This window comes from Myiozetetes cayanensis, unplaced genomic scaffold (genome assembly GCF_022539395.1).
Source record: "Myiozetetes cayanensis isolate MyiCay16 unplaced genomic scaffold, myiCay2020 scf3, whole genome shotgun sequence".
Taxonomy (NCBI): domain Eukaryota; kingdom Metazoa; phylum Chordata; class Aves; order Passeriformes; family Tyrannidae; genus Myiozetetes; species Myiozetetes cayanensis.
The window spans coordinates 60,873,151-60,899,652 of record NW_026087521.1 but is presented as its reverse complement, the minus strand read 5'-3'; the positions used below and the strand labels follow the sequence as shown (position 1 = coordinate 60,899,652).

Here is a 26,502-nt window from a genome sequence, read left to right as displayed (position 1 = left end):
CCCTAGGACTCATTGCTTCATGGAGCAGGAGGCAAAGCAATTAGCACTGATAACTGAATGTAAATTAGAGAAGGAAAAAAAAGAAAATGTTCACCTGGGAAAGAAGCAGTGATGGGAATTTCCTTACCAGATCTTAACTTCATCATTGTTTCAGAGAGCTACTAGATCAGGTATGACAGCACATGAGGCTTGCCTGAGCAGAGAAGGCTTTCTGTCACTCATCCCAGACAAGCAAAAGGCTGGCAGCACACCAGAATATTTTCCCCCATCACCTTTAATAATAATAATAATTTCTCATTATAATGAAATCAGACTCATTAGCAACCTTGGCTGCCTTTTCCCCTCTCCATGTCTGACTCCCATTCCTGCCAAGCTTTTGATATTCAACACACAGCTGAAGCAAAAATGGGCCAAAATTGAACCTAAATAATCAGCTGCTGTGAAAGAGATGACGTCCCATTTGTGCAGACTGTGCCAAGCACCAAACTTGGGTCTAGGCTCTCACCTGTGGTCTTCTCCAGGAATTGTCCTCTGCTTGCAAGGAGGACCACTTTGTTTTCCACATTCTCTGTGATCACATCACACCTGTGCTTTGGTGGGATGTGTATTCGTCCAGTGTTTCCGCCTTGTTCCACACGACAAACTCAGGAAGACAGGAGAAAGAGTGTTGTGTTGCCATCCCACTTTCTGCAGACCTAGAGGGACTGAAACAGGTCTCACTCCTGGCTAACCTTGCTTGCTGCATCTCCCACTCACTTCCTGCTGCAGAGCTCTTGCTGCCTTGGGCAGAGAGTGATCTGTCTCTCTGGTATTGCCTGTGCTTTCGGTTATATGAAGACAGAGGAGCAACACCTGGTTTCTAATCCCTGCTGCACGGTGATGTGGTTGTGAGTAACACACAGACAGAAGCGAGCTCTTGTAGGAAGACAATGTATTTATAAAACATGAGGGAGAATCTGTATATCCCCCAGCTCCAACAGAGAGGTGGCCCAGGAGTTGTCTTGAAGGCACAGAGCCGCTTTAAGGCAGGTAGTTCAAAGGTACAACTCAGATTTTCAACACAAGGCATCTGTATCTAAAAAACAATCAACTTCAGACATTTGTAGGTGATAAGAAGAGATGTTCATACTGGGCAAACATTAAGACAATGACAAAACAAATCACATTATAATTTTCACACAAAACATTTTGCTCAGAATAAAAGCCAGCCCTTCTTCGTTCCCTTTGCTGACTTGCAAAACAAGCCCCAGCCCCACAATTCACAGTCCTGAAGACAGAGTCGCATTTCTAGACAGAGCCCCCTTGCCCTGCACCCCGCACCTGGGAGCCCAGGCCCCACAGCCTGGTCACATCCTGCCCCAGGCAAGGTCTCTCTTGAACCATGGGCCATCATCTCCCCAGCCAGAGATCTTCCAGGAGCAGCTTGCTCCTGCCTGATGCACGGAAAATCCCACGCAACTGACTTACTCCTGCTGTTGAGACAGGACACAGCCAGGATGCACATGAAGGCCAGAAACTCAGCACAGCTTCCTAAAGAGATCCTAGTGAGAGAAACATGATCAGCTGTTGTGGGGAGTCAGCTTCCTGGCCATGGTGAAGCCAGGTTCCCTCTTCCCTCTGGGAGCTGTGCTGGACCCAGAGACGATGCAAGACATGCAATACTAGTGATGGGGCAAACCTCTGTGGTTCTGGTCTGGCCACTGCCCTGGCTGGCCGTGTCCTTTCACTACATGGCTGTGGGACTACCTGCTCCTACTGGCCTTCCTGCTCTCCCTGCCAGGGAGAAAAACTGCAGGTTGTTTTGGAAGAGGGGCAACAGCCCCAGAGCAAAGCCCAGTGCTGCTCCTGCAAGGTTTGCTGCTGGCTGGCAAACTGGGGAGCGTGTAGCCCCTTCTCGCTCTACAGCCTGCACTGGTCTTTGAGCATGTGGGCTGGAAGACAGCTTTTGTCCCCATGGGCTCTCCAAGCTCCTCCATGGAGACTGCCAGCTAGTGCCAATTAGTATTAATCATGTTTACTGAGAATTCCCACTGTGGTAGAAAGGGAAGAACATTTGAGATGGCAGCTTTGACAGCAGGGACACTGGCCATCAGGAAACGGGACTGAAAACCACTAACTCCTTACATCTCCACCAAGGAGCCCGCATGAGGTAGTTCTGCTTGACACTGGCCTGGGTTACAAGGTATGAAGGAAGGAGCACAGTCACAGCTGAAAAATAGAGGCAAAATCCTCAAATTATGCTGGCAGTGCTTGCAATGAACGCTGCTTTCCAGTCCACTCTTTGATGGCTGTCCTCTCTGGTGAGGAAGAGGGGCCACACACATCATCATTAAGGCAAGTGAGTTACCTTCTGGATGCACCTAATTCTTGCCAGTGCCTGCAGATGAAAGCCAGCTGCTTACTTTAGGTGCTGAGGACCACGGCTACAGCTAGATGTGAAAGCACGTGGTACGAATAACCCTTTCTCCCTGTGCACGACTTACAGGCTGCCACTGAATCCATCAGCTCTCCATCTGCAAAATGGGCATCATGCTGTTCTCAGCCTGATGGGGCCAGACAGCTGGTCCTGCTGTTGCCTCACTGTGTCCCGGCATTCGCCCTTCCCGATAGCCTCTCCCCATTCCACAGGGATTGCGTGACAGAGCCAGCCTGGACAGGCTGTGGAGGCGCAGTCCTGGAGCCTGGAAAGCAGCTCACCTGCACACTCGTGGGGCTGTGCCTGTGTTTGAGTGAAGCACAGGCTCTAACATGCATCAAGAGCATGACTGACACTGCACATTCCAGGCAGAAACAGAGCTTATTGCAAGATTGCATCACAAGGCCCTGGTCTCCTAAACTCCTACAATACTTTTTTTGGGGGGGAAAAAAAAAAAAAAGTTGACTGTTGTCAGCCTCTTTCCTCTCAGCCCAGCTGCAGTGACTAATTTCTTAGTATCTACTTGGGTAAAGTATTTTCCCTCAATAGGAAGACTGCTCTGGCTTGGGCAGATGGCTAAGGCTGCCTCTTCTGGGACACTCAGTGTCTCCATTCTGGCAGAGGCTCCGTGGAGTCAAAGGCACAGCTGTCTTTTGTCTGCTTCTTACCATGGCTGCACACTGCACAGCAAAACTTTCTTATATCTATCTGGTTGCCTTTTTCTAACTCCATCAGTCACAAAACCCAGACTGATGCAAGCAGATGATTTGACAAGATTTCTGTCTCACGTGCCAGAACTTGCATGTTCAGTTTTCTACTGCAATAGCGGAACTTGATGGACTTGTCAAGTAACAAATGAATGCCCATTCTGAATTGGGATCTACTCCATCAGCAAAAAAAAAAAAAATCAAGTACCATGTCAGCATTGCTTGTATTCTACATACCTCCACTGCTCACTTTTCAACAATTCCCACAGAGCTGGGCCCCAAAAGCAGAATCCTACATCACACTCTCCCCTCAAGCTTGAGATCAGTAGCAGCCTTTTTAGGATGGTACAGGGACCACTGGAGCTCCAGTGTAAAGTACTGAGTGTGCTGGGATTTCTGGGTGTATATAGTCTTCTAAAAGGGTTACAGGGTAAAAAAATCTTGCCTTGTATTAACAGGAGTTTTAGGGGATGAGAATTCCCTGTAGCATCAGGCCAGCTGTGGGTTCTTTCCACAGGTCTTGCATCAATGACAGCATGGGCCTGCCTGTCCTTTTATTCACTCAACTCTCTTCTGTCCTCACTGTTCTTTACATCCAGTGCATGTGCCCAGACCTGAGGCCACCTCCTCTGTATCAGGCCAGAGCTCCCAGGGCTGTTTCAGAGATGAAGCACCAACAGCTGTGCTGGTTCTTCAACCAAGAAGCCTGCTCTCTGCGTAAGAGTCAAACTAGGACAAGACACAACTGTGAGGCCATAAGTTATTAAATTAACTTTTAGATGCTGCATAAATGTACAGGATTTTGAGAGCAGAATACTCTGTCTCCTCTTCTTCTGACAAAATCACAATATTTCAACTACTAAAATATTGCCACTTCTTCCCTGCTAGGGTTTCCCTGATATTGTTAGGACAAACACGTGTCTGTCAGATAGGCTGCAAAGTTCCTCCTGAGATGCCCTCCTAGCTTCTCTGTATAACCCCTCCACTATCCTCAGGCAGTGGATCAATAATTTAGGTGGAATTATAACATCACCCTCACCAGCTCACCCAGCTACAGGCAAACAAGGCTCTTGTAAGGGAAATGTATTTGCATCTCCATCTATGGCCCATAATTTGCTGAATATGAGCACAGTTTTTCATAATGACTAAAGTGAAAAGCACAGAGAAACGCCTAAGCACCAGCAGCCTAAAGTGCCTATTAGCTCCTCCATTCCAGGTTTCCTTGGGTCAGCACATGGGCATGTGGATGCATGCACAGTTCAGAGAACTTTGGTCCCCTGTCCAAAATCATGGATACTGAAGAGACGGGGAAGGAGGGGAAATGGGGAGGGTTGTTGTTTCTTCTTTTTCTTTTCTTTTTTTTTTTTACATTCAAGTATTGAAAGAGAAGCTACACTGCTCTAAATAAACCACTCTGGGCTTAGCTGGGATTTGTGTTGGTTTGGTGCAAGACTCAACAGGAAATATGGCACCTCTCCCACTGTACCATCCACCAGACTGCACGGCAGGAAACGCGAGTCCTTCCTTTGTCGACATCTCCCCCGCACACCTTCCCAGCCAGACATGGATCCCACGTCTCGGATACTACGGCTCAGAAGAGAAGCTCCTGCTCCGCCAGTCCGATCATCCCTTCCCTGGCTGTGCCATCCCATCAGAGGGCTCTGGAGGCAGAGGAAGAGTTTGTGTGCTCGGCTGTGTGCCTCAGTAAAGTGCACATCTAGATGAGATGGTGGACGGTGCCGCCGAACAGCTTTGGGGTTGAAGGCTACAGTGTCTTCAGCTGGCGTCGGTTCCACATGCCCCGCTTTGAGTGAAACCAGTGGAAAAAGTTTCTCAGGGAGAGACGCTCCACTTCCAGCCCAGCCTGTAAAATCCTGGCAGAAAGAAGGGTAGACTCAGAGAAAACTTGATTGCAAAGATACTGGGGTGGGGGCTGAGCCCCAGGAAAACTCTTTTAAGTCGTGCTGTTGACAAGAGACTACAAGTAAATTGGATAGTCCAGCATAGCTCAGGGTATCTCGTATCCATAAGCAGGCATCTAATGACACCTGCTGAGTGTTTATGCACCCTTGAGGGCAGGACTGGTCAGGAGTGCCTGCACATACCAGACTAGGAGACAAAGACAGCTGGCAGCACAGGATTGCTCAGGATGCTACTCTTTTCTGCAATCAGCTGTCAGAAAAGACAGGACAGGGCCCAAAGCCTAGAACTACAAACCCAGAGGCCTAGGACTTGTCCAGCAGAGATCCCTCACTACAAACTTCTTGGAAATTGTAACTGTACCTTGTGACCTTTAAATGTTTCTCCAACATTTGTTCTTCTGGACAATTGCTAAATATTATATGGGAAGTCTGAGGGAGCCAGACTGTGCGCTGCACTGCTGGAAGAGGACAAAGCCTTCACAATCACCAGTGCCTGATCTGCATGTGGCCAACCAGCAGTGTGGCACTAAGGCACCATGGCTCTTCTCCTACTAGTGGCTGTAGGAGAGTGTTTTGTGTCTCCTCACCTACTAGGTTTGAGGTCAGGACAGGCTCAAAGACTCTCCCTCACTGACCAAGCTCATGGTGGCAGCAGTCATCTCAGTCTCCTTAGATTCCCACTCCTTGGTCATTGGTCTTCCAAGATCCAATGTGTCTCCCTTCATGAGCACATGAACAATGACAATGGATGCCTACCTGTCCAGGAGTTCCCAGTCCTCTCCTCCCCAGCGGTCCCGAAACTCTTTTGTGTTCATGCCTCCGATCTTGTCCAGGTCAGACTTGTATATGCCCAGGAGGCCAAACCCATTCACCTCCCAGTAGCCTGAGAAGAGCACAAAAGAGACACAGGTATGTTGGTGCTTGGAACCATTGATGACTCCAGCAGAGATGTTGGAGAGAGATTCGAACTACTTTTAGCGTGATGTATGAGAGCAAACTCAGCACCAAGGTAGAGCCAACCCTGCCAACCAGCTTTGGGAAGTGAGAAAAGCGTGAGGACAGACAGCATGGGCTGTCCTATCAACTTGTTAGCAGAGCCTCCAACATCTCCTGGACTGTCCCAGCTTCACAGGGTTGCCCTGTGCCTGAATGGCTCTGGGTGGCCACCTCTGTCTAAAGAAAATCCCATGCTAAGATGATCTATGCCACTTTCCCCCCTCTGACTTGGGTTGGTTTCCCTCACCTCTGCTCTACTAGTTCTCCTCAGGACAGGATGTGCCCTCTAAGAAAATAAAGAAATTGATGGAAGGGAGTAAAGGAAGGGTTTTCCATAAAGAGCCCTAGGAGATGACCAGGAGAAACATCATACAAAGGGCTCCGCTAGCTTTTTGATCTCAAATTCCAGGTGCCTGGTTCTGTTAAACCCCATCTATCATACCCTCAACCTTGTGGACCTGGAAGTACCTCAAACCTGAGATCTCAACAACACCAGAGGAAAAAAATCTAGAGGTGGCAGACACCCTCCTTCCTTCCCCATTCCCCAAGGTCTGAGCCAAAGAGGCTCCATTCCCTCTTACCTTCAGGCCACTGTGGGGACATCCCGCAGTGCAGCCTCATGACCATGGGTGCGAAGGCCATCTTGCCTTCTACACAGTGCTTCCTGATTGAATCAATGACTCCAGCTGGGAAGTGGATGTGGAGGTCACACAGGAAGATGATGCTGTGCGGGTCCTGGAATGAACCACAGCAGTTGGGAAAAAACAGATTGACTTTCAGTAAGTCTTTCTTGAGGAGCAGGAAGACAGAGACATGGGAGTCAATTAAAAAGCCATTCGTTGCTGCATCAGAAACTGAGGTCCTAGATGTTGGCAAAGCAGCCACTGAGTGGCTGTTCAACAATGAATCTGAAATACCATGACCACGACTTGGCAGAGCCAGTATCACAAAGCTGCTACTGCCAATTTCCCTCCTGTCTGACAGTCCCAGCATGTGGACTGAGAACCAAACAGAACACAGGCTCCTCAGAATAAAGGGTGAGACCCTTACTCGGGAAGGACAGGAAACACATCCACATTTGATCTGGTCTGCCAGGCTATTCCTTTCCCTAAAAACAGTGTGTACAGTACCAAAAGTAGTGATAGCACCCCAAAGGCCCCCAGACTTACCGTCACCAGGTCTATCCCCGCCTGCAGCCCAGCAGAACGCTCGAAATTCCCTGTCAGCTTCAGGTACCGGTAGCTGGGGGACAGACGGGAAAGTCAAGTTCAGTTCCATGTGCCAGCAGCACAGGAAGCACCACAGGCATAAGGCTGTGGAGCTGCCCTCGTCCCATGCACCCTCTCAAGGAGGAGGAGAGCCTTTGCTGGGTGAATGCACAAGCTCAGCACTGCTCCAGGTCCCATCATGCCCTCAGAGTCATCCCCCTCATGTAGGCAAGGGGAGGGCAATGCCTAGAAAAGTTTTTTCAGTTCTAATCCAGTCTATCTATCCTAGGACTAGACCTGTTACTGGCATGCAAAGAAAATGACCAGCCAAGGCTGGTTCAGATCAGAGTAGGGTAAGCCAGACAGTTATTCGAGCAAGCTGAGTCCCCAGAGGTCTCCACACTTCCTGTCCTATTTCTCACAGCTTTCTTGTCTGTCCTCCCCCTGCCCCATCACTGTGAGACTTGCTTTCTCTTCTCTCTCGCAAACTTGAAAATAGAGACAAATTCAACAAATTTGGCTGGAATACTACACTTTTATAACGCTGGATATTCCAAGCAGTATATGGTGTGTATGCACATCATGATAGCAATATATTCATGGAATGTGCAAGGTCTGGGTGGGTGTTATCTTCAGTTTTCCAGCTGCAGCAGGCAGGCTGTGGCTGGTCAACACACAGAGATGCATGTTTGCAGAGGTGCTGTGTTTGCAGCATACGTGTGTGAGTGGCTTTTTTGTGACCAAGCAGTGCTCTCACCTGTGCAAGGTAGACCTTTTCAGAGCCTTCTCCACATCCATGTCATCACTGCTGTAGTCTGTGATGATGATGTTAAAGTTGGGATCCTTAGTGACTCGGAACAGCTCTTCCATGTCAGAGATGAACTGCAGCACCCAACGTGCCTGGTTTTTCACTGGTTGTATTGCAACAGGGAGATAATCTAAGCAAACTGATTTCAGTGATGGTGTTGTTTCTCAACAGGCAAGGCTTCTTGCCTCCTGTCAAACCCCAATAACCTCGCAGGGATGCTGAAACAGGCCCAGGCTGAAAACCTGGTCCAAAGAATCAAGGAATCAGTGTGGGTTCTTTCCCACCATATGACAGGAGTTTTCTCTGAGCTTACAAGCCACAGAAGTTTGGATCCTATCATATTTCTGAAGGGGTTTTACTTGGAGGGAACAGAAATTGGAACAGAAATCTCTAAATGAGATGGCTGAGGCTGGCCCAGATTCCCTGTTCAGGACTGCCCTCATGGGAACCGCCCACCGTGCCATCCCTCGATGTCCTGTGGAGGCAGGTCCCCCTTACCTGGCACCACGAAGTGAACCATGGCACGGTGGTTCCAGGAGAAGCCCTGGGGCCAGCACAGCTCTGGCTCGTTCGCCACAGCCATCAGGTGCCGCCGGCGGCCCCACACCAGGCTCCTCATCTTCCTCTCCTCCTCCTCATCGCCACCAACGCCCTGCCAGCCCCGCGCAAAGACGTACTCGGAGAAGCGGACGAGCCGCCCTCCCTGCTCCAGCAGCTCCAGCTCCAGCAGGTAGCGGCTGCCCCGCATGCGGTCCTGGCGTTTCTCCACGTTCACGATACGCTGCAGCTGGAACCGTCTGCAGGAGATAAGAGTTGGCATGGGCATGGACCCTCTACACCAGCCCCCCTCCCATCTTCAGCCTGATCAGCTCTGCTAGGCTCCCTCCTCCTGGCTAGCACAAACCTTTTTGTCCCCAGCTTCCCCTTGCTTCACTGCACTGCTCCCCAGGTCCCATGGGAAGGTTTAGCACCTGTTTCCTAAATCCACAAGCATGTGGGATTAGACCTGGGATTCCGGCCAAGAGAAAAATATTTGGCAGGGGAAATGAAATAAAGGTGACACAGAAAATAACAAATGTGTCTGAATGATTGTAGGGCTGGTAGTAGTGAGTGTACTCAACACCACCTACAACGATCTTGGCACAAGGAGTATGTTTGGGCTAGTGAAACTGGCTCATGACAGCTTATCAGCCAAGAGCATGGAGGAGGACTGAGCAATCACACAGCAAAAACTGGAGCGAGTTTTAGGTTTGGAATGGCCAAAACTGGATGAAATGCCTGATCATGCCCTTTCAGATCATAACAAGAGTTTCCGCTGCAAAGCTTGGTGCTTGCCAGAGAAAAGCTCGTGTGTACTGATCGGTTACACCTGACTGTGTGATGTGACCCTGAAAAAACAAATGTGATATTAAGATGTAGCATTTGACCTACTTCCAGCAGGGATTGGAAATTTGTTACACCTATTCTATAAAACATCCAAGATAATGGTGACTTAAGTCAAGGAAGATAAACTGAAACCTGCACGGAAAAGGACTGGTTAAAAAATTATGGAAATAGAGGCTAACCCAACAGAAGAGTTGGGACTTGGATTGTTTAGCTTATGGAGGCTCAGAGGAAGTATGTCTGTTTGCCAGAAAGGCAAATCAAGATGGTAAATCTTGAGAAGAAAGAGAACCATATCAAGATCATGTAAAAAGAGAGCACCAGCAAAAGCTGGCACCATTTATCAGCCAAAAGAGGTATATTTAAAACCCAGTGTTTTACACAGATTCCTTGCCTGAAATCTTATTTCCCACATGTAGTTTATCCTCTGATTCTCACTAGTTACTCCCATGACAAGTATTCCCTGTGCAGCATGGTGCATCAGCCCCGGGACTCTGTCCCTCAGTTTTCTCACTGTGCCTTACCCTTTACTCCTCTGGTTGAGCTTCTTCAGGAAGACACGTGTAACTTCCAGGGCCTCCCTTTCTCTTAGCAGCAGGTTTCCTGATGTGTTGCATTTCAGGTCAATCCAGTCTGTGCGCAGCATATGGAAGTCCAGGTTGTTCGCACTGAAGGTCTGCTCCCAGTTCACTGCCTGGTCGAACACTGGTACGTAATCAAAATCCTCTTCATCTTCCTCCTCTGGCTCCCCATCCGCCTCTTCCTCTTCGTCTTCTGCTGCCACAGGTCCAGATTTGTCCTTCACAGGAGAAGGTACCTGTGCCTCTCCTTTGCCCACATCCCCACCATTGGCTGCCTTGTGCTCAGCAATGTAGGACTCCACTTGGTTCAGCCACTGGGGCAGCCCAGGCTGGCTGGGGCCGGCAGTGCTCACAGAGTGTCTGATGGCTTTGCCAGAGACTGGGCCTCCTTTCCTGGCTGGCACGGTCCCTGCTGGCTGCAGCCCATCTTTAGCAGTGCTGAGATCTCCTCGAGGTCTCACCCCTTTGGGAATTGTGACCCCTGAGTCCCTTGGATGGCCAACAGACTGCTGTCTTTGAGATACAGTCCTAGAAGGAGGGTTTGTCCTTCTGACAGGTGCTCTTACCTGGATGGCCCTGGCGTGCTGCAGAGGGCTCCTGGAGTTGTCTTTGACACCAGCTTTTAAATGGGGTCTCTTCGTTACTGGGTTCCCCTCCAGGCCAACCTGGCTGAGGCTTTGGTTAGTAGAGGCCAGCATGGCTGATTTGACACCAGACCTCTTTGTCCTTCTCCTTTGTATCCCCTCTCCTATGTTACCACCCATCACTGAGAGGAGCCGACGGCGCTCCCGGAAGGAATAGTCCTCGTGAACGTTGTCACTGCCCAACACGCTGCTGGGAGCGTTGCCCAACAGCTCTGCCTTTGCTGTGCCAGGGAGCTCGGGAGGACGGGTACTCTCTGTGTCCTGCTCCTCGTACTGCAGGTCATCCAGGTTCCCCTCCTGGGAGCCTGCTGGAGTAATCCAAGTTACACCTCTGGCATCCTCCTGCTGCTTTCCCTCTCCTAACCCAGGGGGCAGCTGCTTCTCACCTCATCTCAGTGTTGCCCCTCCCGCTCAGAGGAACAGGGATGCTCTCACACATGGGATCTGTGCTCCTGCTGGTACCAACCTCCTCAGCACCTATCAGCCACCACTGCCAAAGGCTGTGGAGGTGTCTGGCTTTGCCTTTAGCTGTCTTGTCTGGCCACAGATTTGCAGGGCAGGTGTGAGCACAAGCTGCCACGCTGCACAGCTCTGGCTCTGTTGCTCCTGCCCATGTTTTTGCTAGAATTAATTCTCAGATAAGCTGTGGGCCTGAGAGGTAGTTGTCATGTTGTCTACTACAGCCCACTCTTTGGTGACCTCCCAACCTGCCCTTGAGAGAAGTAAAAGTGGCAGCAAAAATCTCCTCCCAGACACAATAATCTGGCAGGGAAAGGCTATGACTTCCTTGTTGTTATGAAAAGTCAACAGCTTCTTTCAGCTGCTGCTGGAAGACCACGCACAAAAGTGACAGGTGAAAGGATCTTCTGGCTGTGAAACTAGGGCCCCTACCTGGCTGCTCTGTCCTTTCTCCAGAGTCCAGGCTCTTCTCTGGCCGATCCATTTTCATGTACTTGTAGAATCCAAATCTATAGAGGGAAGAAACACAAGTTTGATGAAAGTTACTTTGCCCTTTCCAAATAAACAGTAGCCATTGCTTCAGAGGTGATGATCCATTACTCTGATTACGTCTACCCAGCACCTCTAGATCCTACTTTCCAAACACCATCACCATCTTTCATAGTTTTGGGCAATCAGATCTTACTCTGCAGTGTCTAAGACATGCATTTTCCTTCCTTATCATCTCAGTCTCTCAAGACATTTTCACCTAAGTGCAGGAGGAACCCCCAATATAAGTACCCTGAAACACTTCTTTAGCCTCCCTTAAACTCCTCCCTAAAGCTCCCTTAAGATGTAGTGCTCACAAATGCAAATCATCACGCTCCAAAAACAGCTCAAGCAGCTGATTGCAGTGATCTCCTTCTCTCTTCTCTCATACCACTACTGTCTATGTGCTGTCCTCATGTGTCTGTGCTTCAAGATTTTGGGAGGGATTTCCAGGGCTGTTTCCTTCCATATGTGCTTGATGACAAGCAAAATGGGCCCTCCATTCCCAAAGCCAGCCATGATACAAATGAACTGCCAAAGCAATAAACCTAGGTGTCACCTTCCAGCCCACGGTAGCCACCTTCTTTATCCTTCATTATGAACCACGAGCCTCCTCCCAAACTCATGCCATGATCTGTTGTTCCAGCCCTCAAAATAGTCCTGAAGGGTGGAATAAGATCCTGAACACAGGGAGGCCACCATCAGCTGTGAGAAAATGAGCTGGCAATCAGCTATCTCACTGGTTAAGTGATTTCTTATCCTGCAAAAAAGTCCTCCTGAATGGATAGGAGTCCTCACAAAAGGTGTCTGTCTCTTATGGGGGGAGCATACAAGTGGCAGTTCTCTCGAGGGGCCACCACTGAGATCACAGCCCCAGTGAAGATGATGACATGCATTTCTCCCCCAGAGAGATGCCTGGTGGTGAGCATGGTTTGGCTTTCACAGTGAGAGCTTTTAGGAGACTCCAGCTGCTGTCAGGCAAAGCTTCCTGGGAACACACTCCCTGATGTAGTGGAACAAACATGCTCTGACTCAGTTGCTGGGTTATTACTGCAAGAAAAGCAGAGGCAGTTTCCTCTTGAGACCTAAACATATTTTCACTTAAGTTATCAAAAGAAACTATAAATGCTTTAATGTTTTGCAAGGCTTAAGGAATCTTTAAAAATTGAGAGTCCTACAGAAGTGAGTATGAAATTTCACACCAATTCCAGCCTTCAAACCATCTCCTCCCTCCCTGCTACTAAACCCACATTTGCAGCATCCTACCTTTCCAAATAATAAGGGTTTTCCTGATAGAAGCATTTGTTTTCTTTTTCCATGTGGCTCAGACGGCTGTAGTCATTTGGGTAAACAAAGGATAAATGAACCTGGAAAGAAGAGAGAAAACCAACGTAAAACTCTCTGAAATGCCAAACATCAGTCACAAGGTAACCCAGACATAGTTGCAGGGTAACCAGCCCTTTTAGAGGGAGCAGGAGTTGCTCACTAAATCTTTGCCTCTCCAAGGCATGCAATAGCAGGCTGTGAGAATGGAAAACAGAAGGAAGCATGCTAGGATGAGTGCATGGGTGTGTCTTTTCCTCCCTTTCTCAGCATCTGTCTGTCCATCTCTTTAACTATGAGCTTAATTCAAATAACAGAGTGAGAACTAGGTGGGAGACAGGTGGGCAAGCCCTCCTGAAGAGATGTCAGGGCTTTAGTGGTACACTTCACCCCACAGAGAATGAAATCCTCAGCCACTGTGAGGCTCTGTGTGAAGGCAAGCTCAGCTCTTTGCTTTGAGGCCCAAGGGGCTCTGCAGGACACACACACTTGTATCCTGGTGAGACACATGAGCAGTGCACAGCACTGATCTCCCTTTCCATGATGTTGCCCTCTGGCAAGCAGAGACCTCAACACATGATCAGATCTGCCCAGGACCTTCAAATCAGTGGAGAGGCCCCATGGTTAAATGGGATCTCTCTCCTTCCTCCGTGTGTTCCCCTGGGCAAGGACCTGCTTAAGAAATAAAACTTACAAACTGGAGCCCCTGGTAGCGCTGCAGAGGGAATCCATTCACCAGGTAGCTGGGCTTGTAGGGGCAGTCTGGCAAGGCTCGGCGCACACGGGACTTGCTGAGCAGAGGCACTGGGAAGAGGAAACACATGGGCAAGGGCTGCAGGAGGAGTCCTGATGCAACTGATGCACCAGCTTAGCTACTTCTGGCCCTGGTTTTTATTTATCCGTGTGAAATTCTAACAGATACATAAAGCAAACCTTGCACAACTCACCTCTTTACATCCCCCTAAGGCACTGGCACAAAAACATTATGCCTGGGGATTTTCTGTGAGCTGGATGCCAAGAAAAAGGAGTGGGGTTTAGTCTGTGCTTTGTCTCTTACAGTGACTGATACTGTAGCTGCCCCTCTCTCCTGCACCAGGGATAAAAAAAACATTGACAACCGTGGTGTAGGAGGATGATCCTTCTCAGCTGTGCTGCCACACGTGCTGTGACAGGCTGCAGTTACCTCCTCAGCTGCTTTGCAAGTCTTACCTTCGTAAAGAGTGTCCCGGGGGTCAGGCTTCAACATGTCAGCCGGGTGTGCCTTGCTGCCTGCGCTGTCAGCAGGCCGGCTCCTGCGACTGGCCAATGTCTGCGGGATATGCCCGACCTCATCCATCTTTAAAAGCGTCTCGTCTAGAAACCAGAGAGAGAGCACAAGGGGGAGGAAGGGCTAAGTTGTCCCTTGTCCCAAAAAGCACCTCTCTCCAATGTCAGCCCTTTCCAAATGGCTTTGCATCCACAGCACTAATGCTGTCTGCGGCACAGCAATGCCTACATGGTGCTGATCGGGAGCATCACTGCAAAGACACGGCAGGAAGGAAAGGCTCTGACCCAGAAAGCTGGAAATACAGAAGCTGTGGGGTGGGAACATGGCTATCACTGGAAGCAAACACACACAGGGATAAGTTATGGAGGAAAATGGCCTCCTGCCTTGGACACACCAGCAGTGGTGTGCTGAAGAAGCCCCATGCTGGCAGGAATTACTGGATGCCTCTGTATTATTAGTATTGCATTTCTTTTAAAAGGAGATAAAAAAGATGAATGGGAGGAAAAACCTGAAGAGAGGAGCTTTCACCTGTGCTGGAAAAGGATCAGGACCCTGGGGCAAGGCCTTCAGTGGCTGAGGAGGATGTTACTCCAGAAAATGAATGAAGACCCACGGTAAGCCAGCAGCAACAGAAAGCTCAAACTCAAGACTCAGTATTGGTTACATTTTTTCTTGGGTGCTGCTGCCGTGGGACTTCATGTCTCCATGGATCTTACTCTAAAATGAGGGGAATTGAACAAATATCCATGAAGGAAAAAGCAACATGCTGCCAAGGGCACTGGTGTGCAGCTTTTGGGTGCTGAACAACACGTGAACCCAGAAGGAATGGGATACAGCCAAAGACTACCATGGAAGAGGGAAAAACGGTATGGGCAGAAGGTGACAGATAAAGGTGAGACTGCAGCACTGTACCTAACCACAGAGGGATCTTCTGGAATGTCAGTTTTCTATTCTGCAGGGAATTAATAAGAAGAAAAGAAGAGAAGGAAAAAGGATGAAGACAGAAGACCTAATAGAAAGCCTGGTCCTGGCCAAATGGCAGGTTTCAGAAAATACAGCAGCAGGTTGTGATCCAAGACACAGCAAACAGATGTCTCGACCACATCAGGGAGTCTCTTCCATGCACAGAAACGCTGGCATGGAAAAAAACCAGGAATGTTGGAAGGCAACAGTAGTAGATATGGAAAGGGGGAATGTGGGCAGAGGAAAGTGATGCTGACAAAGCTGGGTGAGGGTAAACAGGATTAAGGAGTTCCTTAACTGATAAAGGCATCACTTGATGTGCTAAGAAGGGTTTACGAAACAGGAGAGACTGGACTGATGTGTTTGCTGCAATCCAGCACCAACTTGAAGAAGCTTGAGGCTGGTACAGAAGAAGGCAGCATCTTCCACTATCACTAGTGTCTCCTGTTGTGTGCAGGACTTCCACTTCTCCTGGAAGTGCTACAGTGTCCCCCTCCCTGGTCATGTCCAGCTGACAGCACACCCCTACAACTCCCACACTGTGAACCTCACATTCCCCCAGCTCTCAGCAAGCAAACTCCATCCTGTGCTACTCTCACATCTGGAACACTTCTCACCCTTGCAGACTCTTCTCGCTACCTCTAGACTTCCCTGCAATAATGCTCCAATCTTACTTCCAATTCTACTATATTTAATAATAAGCCACACCCTTGTCCAGAGGGTTTTTTCCTGACCTGCCTCCACCTTTTTTCCCCTAATGATCTGTATGCCTGGTATTTGCCTGGCTAGACTATGATTCATGGTGAAACACCACTGATAAGTTCTGGAAGAATGGGGAGGTGCTTGGGAAAACCCGTGATAAAGATACTTACTAGCAAAAAGGGAGAGGTATTGGGAGTCAATCACTCTGAATTTTGCCTCTGGGTCATTCAGTCTCCACTGGAACAGAGAAACACATTAAAATGAAGTGCTTATGGAGTTAACCAAGCCTGAAAAAAAGAAACAGGCACAAGATGTTTTTTCACCAGATGGGTTCGCAGTTTTCCTCCTTCTCCCTGCTACGACTGAATTTACCTAGCAGCAAAAGACTGGGAATGAGCTGAGATCCCCCAGGACAAATCCAAAATGGAGAGGACAAAAAGCTGCAATAGAAACCGGAGAGGGCAGAACTATCCCAAGCAAGCAGAGGAAAGGGTCCTGACATGTGGCCAGGACTATCCCTCACAGAAGTAGGTATGGGTTCTGGAAGGGATTAGATACATCTCATGCAAGAGGAGCTGAGGCCTGAGGGAAAGGAGGGGAAAGGTTACAAACATCATTCCCAAGCTCTGTGGGGACATATATACAGCATGGTCATTTCTGCAGACTCACTGCTACTTCCACATGGTCTGTTCCTCTGTCATCCTGCTTGTGCAGCACCTCAAAATAGTACCTGCCTGCAGCTGACAACCTGTGAAGAACAACGTGTCTGTCACCAGGAGCATTAAGGAACATTTCTTAGCTTGTCAGCAGACAATGAGTGGAGAGCAACCACACCCATGAAACAACCTAATTCTCAGGGTGAACGGGGTTAGGGTTGCCAAGAAAATCCAGATGCTGACAGTGAGATAGGTAGCTTTCCCTGTGCATCTGGAGCACTACAGACCCTTCTCAGTTGATGCTGAATAACTCCCTTTCAGTCTCGCCTGCTGGGTTTTGGCCTCTGGGAAACCCGGCCAGTTCCAAGGCAGGAAGCTTGGGATATAGTTCATAATATAGAGTCTGGATCTGCTGGTGGCTGATTCCTCCGGGGAAGAAAAATTAAGTTTTGCATTCCTGCAGTAAATCAGCAAAGCTTTGGCAATATCCCCAGAGTAATCCCTTTCTCTATATTGCTAAATTCTTCAGAACAAGCCTGGCTTCCTTTTCCTTGTGATTTCCTGGCTATGTGCAAAGGTGGTTGGGAGCAAGGGACTTTCCTCACTCACCTCACCATCTTTGACTGCTGGCTGTGGAATTTCCCAAACTCTCCTGGTGCAGTCCACTCCTTCCCGGTCTGTGAAGAGATGGAAGATGCTCTAGTTAAGATGAGTTTCTTCCCTTCTTACTACATTGAGAATGATGAAGAGGGAAAATTGAGCTCTCTCTTCCCTCCAGTACCTCCTGGTAACTTGTCTGTGAGATCCATCATCTATGGACAGACTTAAGTCCCTTAATCATGAACAGGGGGCTCTCAATAGCACTGCCAATATGTAACTGGCTTAAAGTATGACATGTCATACCCATCTGGCATCTGAGGTGGCGTTGTCTGTAGTTGGGCCAGAAAAGAAACTTGAGTAGTCCAAGGAAGTATTTAAGTCAAGTCAGGAAGGTCTCCATTCCCACTGACACATTAAAGCCTGGACAGAAGAAGCCTTGCAGCATGCACTGTACCTTGCCTACACTGGCCAGCAGCTGGAGACCAGAGGTCTTTTCGTCTGGACTCATCCAGAACTCAGCATTGTCATCCGCAGCAATGGCAAACTGAAACTCCCCTGTTGAGAGATGGAGGGAGTGAGTAGGGCCTTTGGGGTAAAGGCTCACGCACAGAACTGATCCTGCTCCTCTAAAATGCTGTCTTTGCCCTTTTTCCTGGTGAGACCATAGCTTCCCTGCTGATAATGCCACCCTCACCCCTTTGAACATCTTTGAATTTTCTAACTCTGCTGTGAAAACAAAGTTTACAGATGCAACTCGTTCACTATCCCTCCTGCATCGGCTTCATCTGATGTCTAGCCTGGAAAGCTAAGAAGTCTATGCAAAGACTTACTGACTTCCCTTTTTGTTTCCAGGGCAATTTTTTTGTGTGAGATGCTGTGTTTGGGTGCAGGAACGTGCACATGGAGACACAAAGGGAGTCAGGGGTGCTTGAGCCTCACTGTTCTGCGGGTTACAGGGATGGCAGCTGAGGGCCAGGGGACCGCGAGAGGCGGGTGAGCACTGGCAGGCTGCTCTGGGCAGACACATGCAGCTGGGTGATACAGATGTCAGCTGCTGTCAGATGGTATTCAAGCACCCAGGGAGCAGCAGGGACATCAATGATGTCATGGACAGTCCTGGGCATGCGAGGGAGGGAGGGAAAGCTCAGGGATTGTTCGTGCCCACACACACGCCATGGGGCTGTGCATTCACGACAGCATTGTTATTTATCTAGCGCTTCCCATCTGTTTTCTCCTGCGCTTTTCCTTTCCACCCTACAAGGGAGGCAGATGTGTTCCCACCCATGCCAAGGCCACGGTCAGTCACGCACGTCGCCCACGTGAGGGACCAGGCATTGGGCTTGCCAGGGTGAGGCACGAGCGGTTCAGCACCAGGAGGAGAGAGAGGGAGGGGAGGGGCAGGTGACAAGAGACGTGAGCGGTGGCACAGCAGCCTCGAGAACCCTCACCATCGGCGAAAGGATGCAGGTAGCCAAATATCCGGAGGCCATAGTTGGTCCATTTTGGGGACACAGCCAACTTCTTCAGTGTAGTTCGTGTCTGAAGCGGAAGAAGAAAAAAAATTATAAAAGTAATTTTAGATGTGGCAGGAAGAAGGGGAGATATAAAAACCCTGAGACAGGTGGGCAGAGGGAAGTATGAGGTCTGCTCTGAGAGGAGGATGAGCTACGGTGTGTGATGGAGGCAGAGGGAAAGAGCAGGCCAGATGAGAAATGAACTGGAGCGTGTGCTGCTGTGGATGGGGATGCCACTGGGATGGTGGGGACAGGATGTGGCATTTGCTATTTGCTAGGCACTTGGAAGGAGAGCACCAAATACAGGGCTCCTTCACTGTGTGTCCAAGGTCTGGCAGGCCAATATAAGGAAAATGAGCCTCCCCTGTGCAGCAGAAGAGCTGCCACACTTCAATCCTTGTGAAAACCTCCTGCTCCCTCAGCAGGAGGACAGAGGAAGTGGTTGAGAGGGAGGTGATGGATGTTTATGAGCAGCAGGACAGACAGATGATGGATAGAGATAGGGACAGGATGTGAAGGGAGCAGGGGTGATCCAGCTGGGAAGCAGAGCTGGGAAGTGTGGGGCAGCAGGTGTCATGGTCTTACTTACGTGAGGGAAGAGGGGGAAGTGCAGGTTTTTCCTGAGCTGCTCAATGGAGCCACCGCACCAGTCCTCAAACACATGCAGATTAGCCTGGCCCTGGAACTAGGAGGCAGAAGTGGGGCACCATGAATTGTTGCATCCCTCCCCTGTCCCTCCACCATGTTCTGACAGCCTTGACCATGGTCCTAGCACTGGAGCACTTGAGAGAGTGAAGGAAGATGCCACTGCTGCGATGGGCTGGTCTGCAGGAGACGTGGGCTCAGACCCCTGTTTCTCATCTGCTGAAGGTTTGGGGTTGGAACACATGACTGAATAGCACCAGGAAACTGTGCTAATGCTTGGGATATCTCCCTACATCAAGGAAGTGTTTAACCAGAGGTCTGTGCTCTGAGGCCATACTGTGGAACACACTGCAGGGTGGCAAAAGCCCCTCATGATGCAGCAGAGGAAGTGTAGGGTCCTACATTCTCCAGGAGGGTGTTTTGGACTCTCTCACCATCCCAGGGCTATTTTCCTGACCTGAGGAAGAGGGACACGCTGCGGAGGTGGGAGGGAGATGCCAGATCACCTTCTCAAAGCATGTCTTGAGAGGTAAAGTTCATGGAGTACAGTGGGGACAGGGAGGCCGAGGCTTGGCAGGTGGAGGTGCAGACGTCTGTCCCCACTACGCAGCTACTCCTGCCAGGAGAGGCTGTCAGTCTCCAACGGAGACCTGGAGCACAGCTTTGCTGGGAAGAGCTTGCTGGCCACTGTGGGACTTCAGCAATACATTCCTCAACAGACAGACTTTCTTTTTGTCAGAGCCATTCGGAAGGGAATCACTGTCTGCCCCCCAGCAAAGTCCAAGCTCTCTGCTTTCAACTAGTCGAGCTGGATGCTGAAACCCTCCTCACAGGACTGGCATCCAACAGTGGAGAATAAATAGGCTGGAGATGGTAGAAGCTACCTTAGATGGCAAAATGCTGAAGAAAGGAATAGGTTGCCTTGGGACTGGGGAGGTTTTGCCGTGGCTGTCTTGCCTATATAAGGGCTGTGTGAGCAGGGCTGGGGGAACGGCCTGAACAGCACCCAAATGTCTACAGATGGCAGCAAATTCTTAGTTTTCACTGGGGAGTCTCCAGCAAGGCTGAAGCAGCACAGCGGAGGAGGGTCCAACCTCTCTGTGCACTCCTGGCAGGGGAACTGCTTCCTGGATTTATTTTTCCCGGGATGGTGGGTTGGAGGTGCATTTTGAAATATACTGTGGCTTGAAGGAAAGCTGCAGCAGAGACTTGGCTCAGCACCAGTAATGCTCCCTGTGAGCTGTGGACTTTAGTCCTGCACATCAAAGCCATTTCTGTGGGCCAGGCAAGAGACATCACAACCACTGCTGTTCTGGAGGGGTCTCTCATCAGCCCTCTCTCACTGCTATCTGCACTGCCAGGGCTTGACGAATGTCTGCAAGCCCACGTCTCACCCCACTACTATCTCCTCCTCTTCTGACCTCTGCTGACATCCCTTAGACTGGATTCTGCCAAACAGGAGGAAAAGCAGCAAGACAAAGTGGACGTCATTCCCCAGAGTGATGCACAAAATCAGAGTGTAGATGCACAGAGGGCTCAGGGTGATGGATGCAGCCAAGAGAAACTCGGGACTCTGCAGGAACTTGCAATACAAATAAATCACTGCAAGTGTGACAAACACTGAATGGGAATGTAATTGCTGTGCAGTCCCGTGCCCCTTGGCCAAATCCAGGTTCACACCCAAGGGTCTTACAGTACTTTTCTCAGCCAAATCAAATAATGACAATTGCTGTTTCTTACGGAACATGCAGAGAAATGAACAGGCTGCACTCCCACAGCGAGTCACTGCCAGAAACAGTCCTATGGCAGTCTGCTGCTACCCACAAGTGCTGCTGGTTTTTCTTCTTAGAGAGTTGCTTGCACACTGCAGATAGCACGCTCAGAGCCCTATGAAATGTGGCACAACACTCCCACACTGTGGAGAGGCTGGCACTGCAGTCTACTCCTGCCAAAGGCAGACCCAGGGGATGCTCCCAAAGCTCAGGACCGCAATGGAGCTGGGCTGGCTTTGGCATGGGTTGGTCCAAATGCAAAACTAGATATTTATGAGGGAAATCCCAAAAGACTGCCTAGACTTGCTCAAATGTTTGTAGAGGAGACTTGGACCAGTCCCACTGCAATACAATACTTTACTGCAGTTTGGCAGTTTTAGGGAGAGGGCAGCCTACTAAAAAATAAGGCAGACACCACTACACTAGGTGCACCACCAATGCTGAAAGAGGTGTTCCCTGGGATTTGTAGCCTGACACTCCTGTCTCCAAAGTCTTTACGAAGCATCCTGAGAGGAGATTCTGGCAGGAGCTAATGAGATGGCTTTGCCTTCCTGCACTCAGAGCTACTAGAAATAAATAACTGGTAAATAATAAGTATTTCTTGCATGCAGCTTCAGAGTATTTTCTAAATCAACAAGTTTTTCTCCTGAGTTGCAGTAGCCTAACTTACTTTCTGCTGCCTCTGAACGGGGAAAGAACATTATTGACAGATAACTGTTGGCTGCCCAAAGAGCTGCTCTGGGACTGAAAACTGAGCTAGGCTTTAATTTTAGGCCCCCAGAAGTCATCAGTCTAGCAGCTGTTTTGAAACCCTATCACCTCTGTCCCTTCAACTCAATTCATGGCTGTCCATTGCAGGCAGCTGAGAAATTCCTCTGTTTGCTATATGTGTCTCCTCTGGAACATGCAGTAACAGTCTCCTGCTTGGGGCTTTTGCAGATTGCAGTTATAGATAAACATCACCACCATTCCCAATTCATGCACACAGAAACGTCAATGGATTTTCTAAAACATGGCTACTGAGTCTGACTTCCCAGCTTGGAACTACCTGGCCCTGCTTTTCAAAGGGATGGAAATATAGGACCTGGCAAGCGACAAGAAAAGTTCCCCTTCTCCCCTTAAAAACATCTACCTTGCAAATCCAGGATAGACTGATTTGGCCAGAAGTAGGAACAGAAGCCAAGACTATGTGTTTTCAATGGCAGCTGTTTTTATGTGACCTGTGCCTTCCCATTTGGAGGGCACCCCCTGCTCCTCAGCTTCCTCCCTGTCCCAACCCCACCCCCCAGTTGCTTATCTCCACCCTGGCTGAAACAGCAGCATTGCAAGAAGCCAGGTCAGATCCAAAACGGGCACAGGTCGTGACCCAAAGGGCACTGTCAGCACAGGGCGACCGTGCCCAGGAGCACAAGCACAAGAGCTGTTCTCCCCAAGGAGGTCTGGGCAGGCTGACACCCTCTGGGAGCACAACACCAGGGGCATGGAGTGACCGAAAGGAAGGGAGAGCTGGACTCTAACAGGTGCAGGGAGGAGAGAGCTGGGACAGGCCCTTGCTTCAGTGCTGATGCAGTGGCCTCCATGGCTTCGGGAGCCTGGCTGATCTCCGAGCACCAGTGCTGACCCTCCCTGCTGAGCACGCTGAAATAACGCCTGCCTGCAGCTCTGACTTGGTATTAAGAAACTTTAGTATTTCTGCTTCCTCCTAGTGAGAAATTTTAGATTACCAGCCCCTGCTAGAGAAAACAGACCATAGAGGAGGATCAAGCACACAGAGAGCCCAGACCTCTCTTTCTAGCCCAAATCCTATCATATCAAAACCACCTGGGGGGGGGTGGCACCACACACCCAGAGGCTCCTGGTGAGCAAGGAGCCCAAGGAAGAAAAGGTCAGGGCAAGCAGCAAAGCTGGGAGGATTGCAGCAGCAGAGACATGACTTGCTGCCCTGTAACTGGAGCAGGATGGAGAAGTCTTTCCTAATTTAATCCCGGGTGGCTTTGGCATCACAGAGGCAAATCAGCTGCGTAGCTGCACGCAGCCCAGGGAACGCTCAGCACCGGGGATGATAAACAGGGCACAGAGAGGGCCTGAGCCCGGGAAGAAAGGCGACATTGTGCTGCCAACTAGAAACTCCTGAGTTCATAAGACTCCTCTGTCTCCGCAGAGTGGCTGCGGCCCCTCCTCCTGCCTGGCCCAGCTCCCCTGAACTGGGTGACATTCAGCCTCCAGCAGCTGGGCTTGGCTGCACGTTCCACTGTGCTGGGCACTTGTGGGAATCCATCAAGACGAGTTAGCTGTACAGCCCCCGTGTCTGGATGGGCACGAGCGGGCAAGGAAGGGACATCAGCAGGCACAGGGACAGAGCAAGCAGCAATAGCTCCATCTTTCAGTCTTCTAATGAAAGGAGGCTTCCTGTTAGGGCAGGACAATACCCCAGTGCAGTGCGTCGGTTTTGTGCAGCACCTCCACAAGCACTGCCTGCAAGGGGTATCCCTCCTGGACACCCCTCACAGGGAGAATGAAGTCCTGAGGCTGTGCAGACATGACAGAGGGGAGGACATTTTAAATGCACCCTGCTGCTTTCTCCTCTCAGAGCTGAACAGAAGCTTTTGCAGAGGCAAATGAGAATGATGAGGCTAACCAGGCTTTTCTGAAAATCCTCCCCCACACCTACAGCAGCATTGAATGGTGACACTCATGGTCCCACAGCGCAGCTTTGCCCTGACAATAGCCAGGCACCTTTCTGAACTAATCAAACAAGACATCCGACATCTCTCCACCCTGAGGAGGCAGTGGGAGATGCTGGAACTGGAAGACTTTGCTATGGTGCCTGGAACTGACAGCAAGGGTAGGGATCAACATGTGCCCAGGCGTGAGGCTGAACCTTTCCTTCCCCCAGACACAGGGTAAAACTTCATTAGGGGTTTCCTATGTGCACACTTTCCCACCACGTTATCCAAGGCTGGAGACTTAAACTGCTTGTTTCATATCCTGAAACTGAGAGGGGGAAATTGAAACCTGTCTTTTTTTGGACATGCTGTCTGCCAGCTCACCCTGCAACCCTGTTAATTATTTATGTTTGTCTATCTATCTAGAGGAATATATCTCTCTATTCAAACAAAGCCCAGTTCCCTGACCTGTATCAGGCAACCTGGTGCCCCTCGCCCCAGGAATCAGGCTGCAATTAAGTTATTACAGATGCTGTGGGGAGAGCACAATGGGATTACAAACTCTGGGTAATTAATTTGGGCAGAGTCATAGAAAAACTTAATCCCCATGCCAGGAGAAATTTCAGCTGGTGGTTAAGAGGACAGCAAGCAGCTCCATATGGAGCTGTGTCCATGGATCCCTCTCCATCACCTGCAGCTGGTGCTGGTGAACTGCTGGTCTCTACAGCCAGGGTGACTCTGCTGACCCTCTGGGTACAGACAGTTCCTGCAGCGAGGGCAGGAAATGTTGCCTTATCGAGCTAAAGAAGAGAACTGTCCAGGCCACAGCATGTACCCCACCAGCTGCATCTCTAACCCAGTGAAGGCTCATTGCACACCACAGCTGGCTGTTTTTAAGACTTCTAAGAAATCCCTAGGAAGGGGATCATAGACACAGGGCAAAGCCTCAGAGAAGCTGGGGGATGCCATGCAGAGCCTGTACTGCCTGTTACCATAGGAGGGGGGAGCAGTACATGCTCCTGTCACCCCTGTGCACAGCAGCAGTGCTGGCCTTTGTGTCCCGCTGGCTCTCACCTGCGAGGCAGCCCTGCCTGCACACTGCCTGCACACTGCCTGCACACTGCCCACACACTGCCTGCACACTGCCCTGCAGCCAGAGGAAACCCCCAGGCTCCAGCTGGGACTGGCACACCAGAGCCAAGGCAGCAGAACAGATCAGTAGTCTGGTCTGGTTCTGGGCACTGGAGGGTGACTGGTGCTGGCTGCTTCCAGGAAAGTTTTAGCTCATGCTGCAGGGACGTGAACTGCCCATTGCAGGACTAGAGGAACACACTTTCCCTCCATCACCAGTGATAATCTCATCCTGTGCACAGGGCCAGCAGCCTGCTCGCTCCACAGGGGAGCTGCAGAGGCCCTTTAATTTGTGCAGGTCTCTAATCACCTTGAGGAATTTAGTGAGCTGGTTCCATTAGCTAAATGCCCCCTGGCTGGTGTCCCTCTCATTAGAAGCAGGCTGCATTGCTCCCTTATCTGAAGAGGAATGATGAGATAAGGGAGCCGGGGAGGAAAGAATAAACGAGGCATGAAGGAAACAAAGGGGGTGTTTTCCCCAGTCTGCAAGGGTCACCAGAGAAGGTCTCTGTTCATCCAAGTGTCACTGAAGTGGAGAGATCTCTATGTATGACACACAGGGGTTGGATTGCAAATGCCAGAGCAAGAGCGTGACACTTCTGCGTGCCACAATCACGTATTTGCTTACTGAATGCTTGGCCCGATGCACCCCAGACCTGAATAAACTTCACTTTTCAGGAAGGCAGTGGGCTGCCTGCTCTCATGGAATTGTAAGTGGGTGCTTGGTGCCCTGATGACAGTGGAAAACCCAAATTATCCAGAATCTGGACACTCCTGTCTTTCCAGATGATTACTCAGGTCTCTAAGTGTCATTAAGCAGGGAGGGGGTGATAGGGGGACAGACCTCCAGTAAAGTGAATTAATTTCCAGGCAGATGTCCCTGCCTTACAATCTTGCTGTACAAGTCTGTAGCTACACCTCCCTCATGCCAAACAATGGAGAAAAGCACCCACCTCTGGCATCCACGGGACAGGGTTGTCCATAGCCACATAATTCGATTTATTCCTTCCACCTCTTTGCAGCTCTTGCTTCTGAAATACAAGTAGAGGAAACTCAAAGTAACACAATAAATGACACAGCACTGACATCTACACAAGAGGGCTCATACCTGGTTACAAGAACATACGAGAAAATAAAACAAGTTCTCAAGTTCCCTTTCCAGTTATTGTGCCCATGGTGGGGTGAAAACATTCTCTGGCTTGTTTGACAGCACATTTCAGGTGATGCTACTGAGGGAAAAGGACACCAATACTTTATAACAGCTTGCTAGCAGAGAGTTAAAACTTAGATCACTTTCTGATGGGTTTTTTTCCTACCCTTGTTTCAAAAATGTCCAAGCAATAGTTCTTCCAACACTGCCTTCAGGCAAAAGTACCAAGACACGCTTCACTAGAGAGCAGCAAACTCTCTCCTGACCTTTCATTTCTGCTTCTGTCTTGCTCATTGCTACCTTCCTGTGCCGCAGATCCAGCCAGCTTCAGCCTACTACTGTGGCTTAGTACATCTAAAATAACTTAATCGACTACAGTGCAGTCATTGTACATTCACATTGCTGTGAGTCAGCTCAGATTTTGCCCCGCGGCAAGCTCTCCTTCCTGCACGAAGAGAGAG

At 49.8% G+C, this 26,502-nt stretch overlaps 1 protein-coding gene across 1 annotated transcript in view; it reads right to left on the bottom strand.

Moving 5' to 3' along the window:
- Positions 1-819: 819 nt before the first annotated feature.
- Positions 820-26,502, bottom strand: part of B4GALNT3 (beta-1,4-N-acetyl-galactosaminyltransferase 3) — a gene marked incomplete at its 5' end in the record, with an annotated part of 63,271 nt that continues 37,588 nt past the window's right edge. The window contains 18 exons of the mRNA XM_050324845.1: positions 820-4,997; positions 5,802-5,928; positions 6,623-6,776; positions 7,211-7,283; positions 8,007-8,160; positions 8,556-8,854; positions 9,965-10,970; positions 11,557-11,633; positions 12,919-13,019; positions 13,670-13,779; positions 14,185-14,328; positions 16,078-16,144; positions 16,577-16,655; positions 17,173-17,240; positions 17,618-17,718; positions 18,612-18,702; positions 19,267-19,362; positions 25,845-25,922. Of these exons, the coding sequence (XP_050180802.1) occupies positions 4,889-4,997; positions 5,802-5,928; positions 6,623-6,776; positions 7,211-7,283; positions 8,007-8,160; positions 8,556-8,854; positions 9,965-10,970; positions 11,557-11,633; positions 12,919-13,019; positions 13,670-13,779; positions 14,185-14,328; positions 16,078-16,144; positions 16,577-16,655; positions 17,173-17,240; positions 17,618-17,718; positions 18,612-18,702; positions 19,267-19,362; positions 25,845-25,922 (2,934 nt within the window). The remainder of the gene's footprint in view (positions 4,998-5,801; positions 5,929-6,622; positions 6,777-7,210; positions 7,284-8,006; positions 8,161-8,555; positions 8,855-9,964; positions 10,971-11,556; positions 11,634-12,918; positions 13,020-13,669; positions 13,780-14,184; positions 14,329-16,077; positions 16,145-16,576; positions 16,656-17,172; positions 17,241-17,617; positions 17,719-18,611; positions 18,703-19,266; positions 19,363-25,844; positions 25,923-26,502) is intronic.